The sequence below is a fragment of the Pogoniulus pusillus genome, chromosome 29 (assembly GCF_015220805.1).
Source record: "Pogoniulus pusillus isolate bPogPus1 chromosome 29, bPogPus1.pri, whole genome shotgun sequence".
NCBI lineage: Eukaryota > Metazoa > Chordata > Aves > Piciformes > Lybiidae > Pogoniulus > Pogoniulus pusillus.
In genome coordinates this window covers 7,914,000-7,926,812 of record NC_087292.1, presented here as the reverse complement: position 1 = coordinate 7,926,812, position 12,813 = coordinate 7,914,000, and the positions used below count along the sequence as shown (strand labels likewise).

The following is a 12,813-nucleotide window of genomic DNA, read 5'->3' as shown; positions in this document are numbered from 1 at the left end:
GGCTTTCTGGGTAGCTTTATACGTTCAGAACACTTAGTCCTGCCTCCAGCCCTTGGCAGAAAAAGGCGTATTTCAGTTTCAGCCAGAACCCTAAATACAGCAGGGTGGTCAGTTACACCACAGGTAATGCTGTATTTAAGACAGCCTGTAAAACTAGGGTCTAGAGGGGTTTTTTAACAACTGCAAGAACTCAGCACCCTCTGAACAAGCTAGTTGTTTTTTTTTCCAAAACAGAAAGATTGCTCAAGTTAGGGAAGTAGTCCTCCTTGCACTAAAAATGGTGATTTGTGTAATCATGCAACACTATTTTTTCCCCAAATGTCCTATAGCCAAGTGAAATTATTTTTCTTCTTAGGAGATCACTTTCTCCCTATACTGTTTGCCAGTAGAGCAGCACAGCAAAAAGTTTTTAATTGGACTTTTCACAAAGATTTTAGCCTTAAGGAGTCATGACCATGTTCATCTTTACAGGTAGACAAATTAGACCGGACCTTGCATTGGAGAAATAGGTTGCATCTCCTATTAAAGCAATGATAATTTCACCCTCAGAAGCACTCCACAAATATTTTCAAATAAATAAATCTAACCAAGGTCCCACAGTTTTATAATACACAGGCTTTTCTAAAGCCACAGAAAAACATCTGCTCCACAACAGCATTTTAATAGATAATACTGGCAGAAAAGAATGAAGGAAAGGACAAAAGCAAATTAGAGCCGTGCCTCTGCTAGTGATTCCTTCAGAATAGTTTGGAAACCTCCACATTTGAAGCACTTGTTTGGTGGTCTGACCACCAGAAGTGAAACAGAAATTGTTGCTTAATTGAAGTCTGCTGCCATGAACAGCTTGCCAAGCCCTGACCAGGCACAGGCAGCTTCCAGAAACCTACTGTCACTGGATTAAGTGGCACAGCTCAATTCCATTCCCCTGCTACAGAAGTCTGAATTTTGGTCAGTCTGCCTGTCACAGCACAAGGCCAACCCCTTGCTTTCAAGAGCAAATGTATTGCCCATATACTTCATCCACTTCAGCCAGCAACGAACCTCTTCAACTCCAGGCACTACTTGTGCTGCCCACTCAAGCTTTTCAGCATTCCTACCAGGAAACACAACTGGAATATTATGCAAGGCCCTGCAGCAATTTCTCCCAGACCTTCTGGCCATACTAAAAGCAGGATGAAGCTCATGCTGAGAGCAGCTACTGTTCTTTATTAGAAAAATGGTTTAAATTTGCTTGTATGGAAAACCACACTACAATGGAGGAAATAGTTGCCTGTCTGCAGTTAGATCCATCCTATGTTAATGCACAGTTGAGTTTGTCTCAGTGCAAGCAAACCAGTTCTTGTGCAGAAAATGGCATAGCTTGTGCTAGTACCAGGACACCAGCAATGTTTTTCCATAGCCTGACAGCACACCAGAGAGCAGTGCCAACACAAACACATGGAGCAGAAGCAAAAGCTTCCCTATCCCCAACCTGGTGAACTCTGCAGCGTTGCCTAAGTCCAGGTTGCCTTAAATCAAAAGCCTAACACCTTGCCTTCAGTAATTCTATCCATCTACAGAAGACTACCACAATGAAGCAAGGCTATCTCTTCTGCCTCAGCTTGCTCCAAATACGCCAGCAAAGAGGCTGCTAAACTCAAGCAAATTCCTTTTAGAAGCTTCTTAAATGCAGAACTAAATTCCTAAGCAAAGCCATGGTTTAAAAGGCTGGTTTGGTTTTTCCAAACTCATTAATAGGCTGTTCTGTTGTTTACAAAGCTCCAAGACACGTACTTGGAGGTGCCTAGGCAATCAAAGAAGGTCATATAACCAGGCTGCCTGCACTGTATGTCATTAAATAGTCCTAACAGGGCAAGAGTGATGGTTTGTATGAGACCCAGCACTCGGCTAGCACTGGAGCACACGAACTGCTGTGACACGCTGCTGTGTGCCACCCTACATTTCTCAGGATAGATTATTTCAGTAGACTTACTAAGAACGTTGTGTACCTTGAGCTCCATGTAAATGCTTATTAAGCAACTATTTTTATACAACACACTGGCTGGCTGTTGAAAACAAGTTCTCCTAAAACCACAATTTTCTAAAGCAAAGCAGAACAGCTTCTCTGTTTAAAATCCTCCATTTCTCCCAGTCTCTCCTGGGGTTTACTGGCACAGGACAGAACCGTTACACCTACTGATGAAGCAAGAGCCTGAATGAAGGAATCTATTTAACTCTGCTTGCTCAACACTAATGCCACATATTTCAAAGGAGGGGTGGATAGAGGAAAAAGCCAAAACAACCAACCAATAAAACACCACTGGGAACCGGTACTGTTCCTTTTCTTCCGTCTTTGTTATATTTATGTCCCATTTGAGCCTATGACATATCTCATTTCCACAAAGTCACATAGATATTTTGCAGTCCAAAACTGCACAGTATTAGTCTCATCTTACTAGGAAAGGAAGAGGAAAGAGAGTAAGAGCAGTTTAAAACTGGAATGACAGAACACCTACATCTCCTACAGAAGAATGACAGAAATTTTCTGTAGTAATTTCCTTAAGTTTTCAGGAGTTGAACACACTCAATAAAGAACTCCCATAAAAAAATCATCATTCCCACACTCCAAAATATATTCCTCCATCTTGCCAAACAGAAAAAAAATAAAGCAAATGTAATAAACAGAAACATGACTGCAGGCACACTACAGCAGAAACAGATGCAGGATAAATTGTGTGTTAGTTCTAGACTACACCAGTTCCCCTCAATTTACAAAGGGGATGCATCATAGACTCCCCAGGACCAAGAGCAGATTATCACTTACATATGACCTATGCTGAGTGGTTTGTAAGTGGTGCAATACCCCAAGGCTCTGTTAGAGACCACTGTACAAATAAGATGGCACAGCAAATGGAATTAAGAGGAGGTTGAGAGGGATTATTCAAAATGTGATGTGAAGAGAAAATGAAGAAAACTGCTGACAAGTAGCAGCTCCATAAAGTTCACTTTACATTTCTCTCAAACTTAATTAATTTTACTCAGAGCTAACAGGACTTTTTATTATTATTAAAACCATTGCAGCTTCTTTAATCCGTGACAGTTGTGTACCATGGAATCATAGAATGTCAGGGTAGATGAAAGATGCATCTGAATAACTCAGACTGCAGGTAATGTTCTTCCCACACTTCCTAGCATATTTACTACCATACAGGGCTCGAAAATTCAGCTAACACATTTAAAATTGAAGCAACAGTCTTATTTAATATCAAAGCTTAATTAAACTGAAATCACGTTAACAGAACTGATCTTTTCATTTGTATGAAAAAGTCTTTAACATAAACAGAATTAAATCAAGGGGTAGAGTTGATCACATGCAAATAAAGAAACTTCTTTCACACTGGCAACTTAAAATGATGCAGTGACATTGACCAAATAGAATGAGACCCTTTAGTGCAGTAATTAATCCCTGCCCTACTGGGGCAGGATGTTGGGCAACAGAAGGTTATCTGTTCATGCTGACCTCTGCTTTAGTCCAAGAAGGGACATGGATTTTTTTTTCCAGGCAAGATTAGCATCACAAGCATTAACTATCATCAAACCTACTGTACTTTAAAATAGACAGGCATGAAATAGTTATAATCCAACATGCAAATGCTAATAGGTGGCTATTGCACTGTACCCCTCCCCCAAAACCACCATCTAGGATGTGTTAATAAACATAAAGACCTTCGCTAGTAACCCTTCACAGAAGTTTCCTTTCTCAGCCTCTAAAGAAATTCACATAGCAGAAAAACAGGTTCCCAGTGATGTAAATGGGTTGGGTGCATGCTTGGGGAGTTAGAGACAAAATCTGGAGAAGGAAGTTAAGTAGGAGCAGCATGCTGGATGAAGCACACGTGTGACATTACTGCTCACAATGTCAACTTTACATAATAACACGTAATACCCTTCTGTCTGGTTGCCCTTCTCGGATACACCATCACTACAATTAGCTCCCACTGATTTCTTGCAGGTGTAGGCAGGAAGAATAAAATGACAGCAATTTTCAAGCTTGAGTTCACAGTGCATTTGACAGAACTTGTAGCTGCCCAGCTTCCTTGCATACTCAGCCTATCTTCTCTTCTGGATACTGTAAGTGTCCCCTAATTAAAGGAAACATACTGGTGCAAAGTAACTAAAGCTGTAATAGACATGTCACCCTTGCAGCATAAGAAAGGCCACAGAGAAGTCGACTGGAAGAGTCGTGACAGTACTTCCCCCAGGTTAGTCTTCCTCCTTCATACAACACCATATGCTTTCAGAACCGTAACAGACCTGTACGGTCAAATCGTACTTGCAGGAGATTTCAGGATCACTGCACCAACTCCACAAAAAGTATTTTCAGCTCTGTAAAACACCACAGACATCGCTGGCATATGGCTACACTACTAACAGTTCACAGCCAGCTCTGCCAAGAGCTGAAGGTGAGATGCCAGAAGATTACTAGCCCTGGAAGATCTGAGGCGCTGTAACTCGGGGGCCTCAAGCAGCCTCTTCTCCAGCTTAAGAGCTTCCAATCAGTTTTCTCAAGATTGGTTCTGAAGTGACAAACGCTAAGCCCTTTTGTTTCATATCGCATCCAAACCCTAATAAACCAGACGAGTGTTTCCTCCCCACCTTTGTGCATCTCTTATCAGAGAGAACTTTTCCCCCACTCTGAAGTCTGGCACTCAGCCGGGATTCCGACCAGCAGCCTCACAGCTGGCTGCCCGGGACTCTCGCACCCCGCCGGGGGTCGGACGGGACAGAGGACACCACCGAGGGCCAGTAACACCGCCCGCCGCCTCTGCCGCAGCAGGCGGCAAAGGGTTCCGTGCGCCGGCCGCCAGCAGCGTCCTTCTGTCAGCCTCCCAGGCCGGGGAGTGGCCGCAGCTCAGTCCGGCGGAGCAGTCCCGCGGACAGGCCGTGCCGGGCCGTGCCGTGCCGGGCCGGGCCGACTTACCCAGAGCCACCTGGCAGGCTCTCCGCAGCTGGCCGTGAGGGGGCCGCTTCGCTTCCTTCTCGGCCAGGATCTTCTCCAGGGCCCGCGACACAAACATGCTCTTGGTGCGGGCGTCCTGCTCGCGGGCCGGGGGCTGCATGGCTGGGCGGCCCCACGAGGGGCAGGGAAGGGCCGCCGGGGCCGGCGCTCAGAGCCCGCGGCCACACCGCGACCGCACCGTCCGGAAGAGGCGCGCCGCCCTCAGCGGCCGCCACGGCGCCCCCCGCCACGGCGCCGCCATGTTGGCCCCGTCACGTGACACGGGCTGCCCCGCCCCGCCGTGACCCCGGACCCGCCGCGGTGCCGCCAGCGGTGACGCTCGCAGCGGGGCCGCCTCCCGGGCCGGGGCTGGCAGCGGCGGCGCTCGTAGCGGGGCCGCCTCCCCGGGCCGGGGCTGGCAGCGGCGACGCTCGTAGCGGGGCCGCCTCCCCGGGCCGGGGCTGGCAGCGGCGACGCTCGCAGCGGGGCCGCCTCCCGGGCCGGGGCTGGCAGCGGCGGCGCTCGTAGCGGGGCCGCCTCCCGGGCCGGGGCTGGCAGCGGCGGCGCTCGTAGCGGGGCCGCCTCCCGGGCCGGGGCTGGCAGCGGCCGGCGTCCTGGCTCTGTCGCCGTGCGCGGCTGGCGGCTGTAAGTCGCGCAGTCAACGCCGGCGCCGCGGGCTTCCGGTGAGCTCTGCTGCGCCCTGTGTGCGCGGCAGGGGCCCGTGCGGCACCACTGCTTCCCCGGGAGACTCCCGGAGCTCCACACGGGCCTCCTCCCAAGCCTTTAAAGAAACTGACCCTTGCCCTGTCCCTGCACCTTCTGAGGCCCAAACCTGGCTGCCTTCTGTGCTGTAACGCAGAAGCCTGGGGTGGGCACTGGTGTCCGGCGCCTCAGGCACGAATGTTAGAACTATAAACGCAGTCCCTGCTGCAGTTGCTTGTACGAATTAACTTAGCGAGAGGGAAGTCGTTAATGTAACACTCAGAGCTATGGTGCTTCTAACCGAAGCGTCTCACATTGGCATGATCAGTGTTACCAAGAGGCACTGATAAAAACTCCACCTGTGCAATACCCTAAGGTGTACATTAAGGAAGAATCAGAAACGGTTTCATTTCAATGCCAGAAACTCTCTCTGCTCTTGTGCCCAATTGCATCTTCTCCCTTTACTCTTTGGCCTACATGGTAGGGTGCTTTGCCCCCCAGATCACACCGTGGGCTTGCTAAAAGCCAGTATAACCTTTGGAAATAATCTCGTTTAGTCCACTGACACCCTGCACCACAACCTGGCAGCCGTCTGGGGGATGCAGCCACCTCTTCTCTGTCATTCACAAAAGGCTTAATCAAACTAAGATGACTACATCTCACTGCGAATACAAGGGCAGTTTAGGTTGTCTAGACTGTAATTTTATTTACTTCTTTCCCAAGCAGCAGGACTCCAGTGCTAATTCTTTAAAATGTCATTAATGAATCCTTACTGTCAAACTGTCGACAGCTGCAATTTTCATCCTAGAAACCACCGACAAAAGCTCCAACCCCAAACAGCTGTGCAAAGCATTACTTTAGTATTATTTCACGGGGGAAATGGACAGGGGCTTTGTGATCACCTCTGCTGTCCAGAGGCTTATCCGGGCTGGTTCATACAGAGCTGAGGACTCCACTTTTATGGAAAAATACAAGTTAGAGCATGGGAAATCAGAAATTATAACAAACCCAGTAAAAAGCAGGCAGGGACCCTTGTCTGGAAGCCATTTCTGAGATTTATCAGTATCTGAAGACTTGGGTTTTCTTTGGAGATAACAGGTTTAGGTGTGATGTGATTGTGATTTCATTGCTCATCATTAGTCACAATTTATCAGATGCAACTGTCTCAAAACTGACTAGCTATATCTGCTCTGTTGACAATAATAGTATGATCTGCCTCTTCTGCTGCCAGAAAGCATTACCGTGTCATAAAGGTGAGACATTGTTGGAAGGCTGAAGTCCTTCTGAGTGTTTGTCTGATGAAGCTGCCATAAGTTAACGCACGTGCAGAATGAATCTCTACTCCAAGTAAGAATCACAGAAACATGAAGCAGAGAAGGCCTTCAGTAGATCATTTAGTCCATCTCCAAGCACAAAGGCAGAATGTGGCCCCTTCATGAAAAGCTCTAACAGAGGGGATTCAACAGCTTTTCACTTAGATGCCTCCAGTGTTTCACTAACTATCCAATTAGGAAATTCTTCCTAATATCTGGTGTGGATGTTAACTGCCATTCATTAGCAGATGGAAGGACTCTATTATTATAGTGATGGGAATACCAGAAAAACAGAGGCAAATAATGGAGAAGTCTGGGTATTAAATGTTACTTTAAGAAAAGAAGACATTTCCTGATCGTGGCTAGAGTTATATTTTTGTTTTCTATTGAAAATGTTGTACAATCTGGATTCTTCTGGCATTTTGTTCCACTTTCTGGTCTCCCATACAAAAGGCATTCATTTCTGTGAACATATAAATATCTGATCTCAGCCTTCTTGTAGACTCAGTAATGTAATTGCTTTCCTAAACAGAGCAAATTTCACCATTGTGCTAGTTTGAGCCTAGCTAGAATGTTTTGGTGAGAACTAGATTATAGGCTGTGGAAGGAAAACCAGGCTGATGTCTACCTCACTCATAGGCTTGCTGAGATGTATAAAACCAAAAATCGAAACATAGATAACACTCTTCTGCTGCTGGCGAGCTCCGAGCTGCATCTCTCTCTCCTAACCGCACCTTCTGTTTTATTGACTAATCTACTTTGCTTCCTAACCCCCTGTCCGAACCTCCATTCTTCCTTGGGACTGGGGTAAGGTTGAGAGGGGTAGGGGGAAGGTGAAGGGGCGGTTGGAAGTCCCTCCTGGGGACTCAGGTTTCTTGGAGGGCTGTTGTGTTTCTGTACTACCGTTTACCTTGTATATTTCTGTATATAACCACATATACTGTAAATATCTGCTTGTATATTCTGCTAAGCTGTAAATAATAAGCTTCATTCAATTTCCAGAGCCAGCCGAGTCTAGTCTGGGTGATTTCCAAAGTGGGGGGGGGCGGGTAACACCCAAACCATCACAACCCTCAAGTTTTATGTATTAATTGCATTGCACAATATAGTGAAACCACATAATGGATGCTCCTTTAGTAGCTACTAACTCCATTAAGTATTTAGAGATTTCAGAATGCTGAAGTAGCCCACATTTTCCCCTGATGCTATCCTGGCAGGATTCATTATGCTACTATTTTGTAATTGTAACAGCTGTGTAATCATTTTATATAGTTACTATTTATTTTTAAAGTATGTTACACATCTAAAAGTTTTGGGCATTAGGTCATTACATGCTCTAGTATTTTGTAAGAGGTGCCCAGTTCCATGATATATTTCCTAATATCCTTCGAGTTTGGGAACCTCTTCAGGATTTAAGCTCTGTTCGTACATCTTTGTATGCCTCTGCCTCTGATCACTTAAATGTGACACTTCTGAGTACATCACTTTGGATAACAATATGTTAAGTGATGGTTTATGTGCCAGATGGTTGAATTAATTCACATTAAAGATTAAAATATAAATAATGTTATGGGATTTAATTGCCATTTTCAAAACCTTGTCCAAAAAAGGCAAAGTCTGAAAAATAGACTTTTCAGGTTAATGCTGATTCAGTGGGAATTAGGAAGGTGGCTTGCTGTGCATCTCATGACTCAGCTGCCTTCTTTAAATTCTACTTCCATCTCCACTGTAGCTCTGTTATACTGAGGACTCTCAAATCCTCTTCACAGAGCTCACTGACTGTCTTATCAACCAGGCAACATCTAATTTAATTTGCTCTGTTGTGAAGGGCAAGAAATTCAGTATAAGCCTTAAGAGCCTCATTACTGACCAAAAAGAGGGAAAAAAATGACAAAAAGGAACAATATAAAATTTCTTCTGGTTAGCTGAATTTGTCACAACCAAACTAAGAAAAGCTAAACCTATGTCTCTCTAATGATGCTTGTCTAATAGAAATAGAGTCATGGAGAAATAGCACACAAAAAAAGGAGAGAGCAGGACACTTGTCACAGAGTTCAGTACTGACACTGAGAGCTCAGGAGTCAGAGGACAAACTGATTGTACCTGGACTCAAGAGTAATTTCATTTCAGTGCTGAAATCTACAGTCTTAGTATAAGTAAGAATTTCCCTTGGAGAACATGATGGCCATGGCAGGAGGGAAGATTTGGCTGATACAGGTTAACCAGTAAGTCAAACTTGGTGAAAAACAGTTTTCTGTGAATCCAGATAAGATGCAGATGGGCCTTGAAAATGACAAAAAAATGTCCCCTCCTCTCTATAGAAACTCTCTTTCCTCCCCCCCCCGCCCAGTTTCCCAGGCTTATCTGGTGGCTTGAGGAATTGCCAGCAGCTCAGTGCATGTGTGTTTAATGCCTCTAGTCAAGGACTTTTACCCGAAGGTCAAAATATACTTTGATCACAATAACTTGAGATACTGCAGCATGTTTATCTCACTATAAGTGCAACGATACCAATCCTTGTCTGTCAGTTGGCAGTAAATGGCACTGACAGGCTTGACTTCATGTAGGGAGGGAAAGGTTAATATGAGAGGCAGTGAATGTCAGGACAGTTTATTTCCAGGCCAGCAGCATTAAATTGATACCCTGGAGTTCAAATTTCTGCAGTGGGACTCAACATACTACATTGAGTTGTTTCTCCTGGCTGAAGTAATCAGCTGTTACTATCAAAATGTAAAGCTGTAATCGCACTGGAGCTGCCTGTTCTGTGGTGTTACCTGTGTGACAGCAATGTTTCCAACATATTTTTCCAGCAAAGTACCTAAACCCATCAACAATTTATGGGATGCTGTGCAGCCTAAGACTGTATTTTATAAGAATTCCCAGATGAGACTTTTCTGAAATGCACCACAGCAAGTAGCCAGATCATTCTCAGGACACCTCCTCAAATTAACATTTCTATTTGCCTTTCATTTACCCCCGGGGTTAGAGCTTTGGGATGTAAACTGCTTAGTCCCTGCCATCCCTCCCACCTGTACAGTTTTACTCAGATGCTTCTATCTCAACAAAACCAATCCAGGTCTGCTAAGAAAGCGTGTCCTCTCTTTGTACAGGCAGTGGCAAAATAGGGGTAAGACATTAATTTTGGATTCTGTCTCCTTTCAAGTGCTTGTCTTTGGAGCCTTTGTTATTGGGTGTCAGATTTTTTCTTACCTAAGTGCAGGAGCTTAATGACTGCAGGCTCTAAAACCAAGCTCTGATTCAAACCAGTATAGATTCCTCAGTTCAGTGCTAAATGATAGGTGAGACGAAGTGAGGTACTCCTGGGTGAAGTAGAGGTTTGGGTTCTCATTTTGTTGTTTAGGTTTTAGCATATCTAACAGTCATAGAAATGATGCTAGACTATTTTAAAACTTAATTTAATTAAAAAAATCTAATGATGAAGAAAGAATAGATTAGGCTAAGTGTTCTTATTCAGTACCTGCCAATCAAATAGCACAGCATTATACTGCAAAACAATGAAACGGAGCGAAATGGATGTGAATAGTAAGAAAGCAACATCACAAGAGAAAGAAAATTAGTAAGTTAGATAATTTAAGACATTTGGACAACATCACATAAGTTGTTATAATTCTTTATGATTTTGTTAGCTTTGCCCACAAATGTTTGGTCTCTAATTGGAAATTATTTAACTGGAATATCAAATCCAAGACAAATTAATAAACTGACATTTTAAGTGAGTGGAATGTAGCAAACCTACCTGCAAGCTGTTGGAATTCAGATGCTATTTGGCTGAGCACAGGGCCAAATCTATACAGGAAGTGCTTTAGCAGTATAAATATATCAAGATACTATGGGGGTAATTCCAGCAGTGATATTAATGGTGAAGGTCTGAAGCAATGAATCTGCTAAGTTTGCCCAAACAGCTTAGACATACAGCTCCATGACATGACGTATCTGTTATCCTCCTCCCTGATAAATTTACATCCATTTGGTACAAGCAAAGCACTCCCAGGACGAACCACTAGAAATTATTTGCTAGCAATTCTTTCTAGCTGACAGAAAAGTAAATTTTTGTCTTTATAATGCCAACCACAAGAAGAAATTTTTCCAGCATCGTACCACATCTCAATCCTTTTTAGGCATAGACCTAAACTATTTAACAATGAGACTGCTGTATAACATCTTTGCTGACCTACCCATTGTAAATTACATTGAATTCAGTGGACTTTGGATTTCAGTTCTGGGCCCCCCAGTTTAGGAGGGACATTGAGATGCTTGTGCATGTCCAGAGAAGGGCAATGAGGCTGGTGAGAGGCCTTGAGCACAGCCCTACAAGGAGAGGCTGAGGGAGCTGGGATTGGTTAGCCTGGAGAAGAGGCTCAGGGGGGATCTTATTGCTGTCTACAACTACCTGAGGGGTGGTTGTGGCCAGGAGGAGGTTGCTCTCTTTTCTCAGGTGGCCAGCTCCAGAACAAGAGGACACAGCCTCAAGCTACATCAGGGGAAATTTAGGCTGGAGGTGAGGAGAAAGTTCTTCCCTGAGAGAGTCATTGGACACTGGAATGGGCTGCCCGGGGAGGTGGTGGAGTCGTCGTCCCTGGAGCTGTTCAAGGCAGGATTGGACGTGGCACTTGGTGCCATGGTCTAGCCTTGAGCTCTGTGGTAAAGGGTTGGACTTGATGATCTATGAGGTCTCTTCCAACCTTGGTGATACTGTGATACTGTGAATCAGAATCAAGTTTAGCTCAAGGAGGTCCATTTTGAGCTTTCTTATAACTGGCATATCTCCTTAAAGACTCAAGGAGTTGGTTCCCCTCCAGCTGTTTTCCAGAATCCATTCATTTGTATATTTTCATTTTATTTTAAAGGAACTGGTGCAGATCATCAACTGAGGTAAACATAGAGACATAGATATAGTTTGGTGTCCCTTGTATAGATTTGTTCATCTTCTCTCTTTCCAGCAGAGAGTAGGCATATTCCTCTGGAAGTGAGTTGCTGACTGCTGGAAAGACAAGCTCTGCAGCCAGCTGTGTAGTGTCTACAAGGTTCTGCTTAATGCTCTGTGGGAACCCAGTGTTTGGTTTATGGCACTGACAGATCACAGCTCCACACACTGGTATTTTTAGATGCACATTTTTCAAATATGCTCACAGTCAGAAATGTGACAGCAAAGCGAATCCCTCAAGAACTGCCCACATTTGCTGTTGCTCTCTATACATCTGATTCCTCCACTTGCATGAGTGTACATCAAGGGCAATTCTGCTGTTACCAGTGAAATTACAGTGGTGCAGAAGTGACAGAACTAAGAGACAAATAAGGCCCTGAATCTTTTTTTTGAGGAATGCTGACTTAGTTATTGAGACAAAGAGAGCTGTAATTACTGTCAGCAGCATTGCAGAACTAATTAAGTGGCAGAAGCTCTTCATGTATTGTCAGCCAAATTATCAGTTCTGTTATGAGAGAGGCAAAATGGATACAGGTTAGTTTTTAGGAAATTGATTGAACAGACAGTTTTAAAGGGTTGGGTTTTTTTGTGCACATATGATGGGGATTGCATGCTAGGAACTCCCACCCACAACCCTGAACCACTCTCATTTCTGTTTTCTTGAAATACAGCCCTCTTCCTCTTTATTTCTTGCTCTTTTTCTCTTTCACAGAAATGTGCCCACTTTTAAAATACAAGCATATTCCTTCCTAAGTTGGCTGAAGTGGAGTTAGCATGCAATTGGATACAGAGGACACTTGAATTATTTGTGCCAAAGTAGTGAGTTTGGTACTAGACCAACAACTGCTTAAGGATCCATGAAAGAAAATGTTGAG

The 12,813-nt window shown here is 44.5% G+C and overlaps 1 protein-coding gene across 1 annotated transcript in view; it reads right to left on the bottom strand.

Annotated features, from left to right (window-relative positions):
- ARFGEF2 (ADP ribosylation factor guanine nucleotide exchange factor 2) overlaps positions 1-5,203 on the bottom strand; it is a 37,937-nt gene extending 32,734 nt beyond the window's left edge. The window contains exon 1 of the mRNA XM_064167768.1: positions 4,961-5,203. Coding sequence (XP_064023838.1) covers positions 4,961-5,099 — 139 coding nt within the window. The 5' untranslated portion in view covers positions 5,100-5,203. The remainder of the gene's footprint in view (positions 1-4,960) is intronic.
- Positions 5,204-12,813: the final 7,610 nt, after the last annotated feature.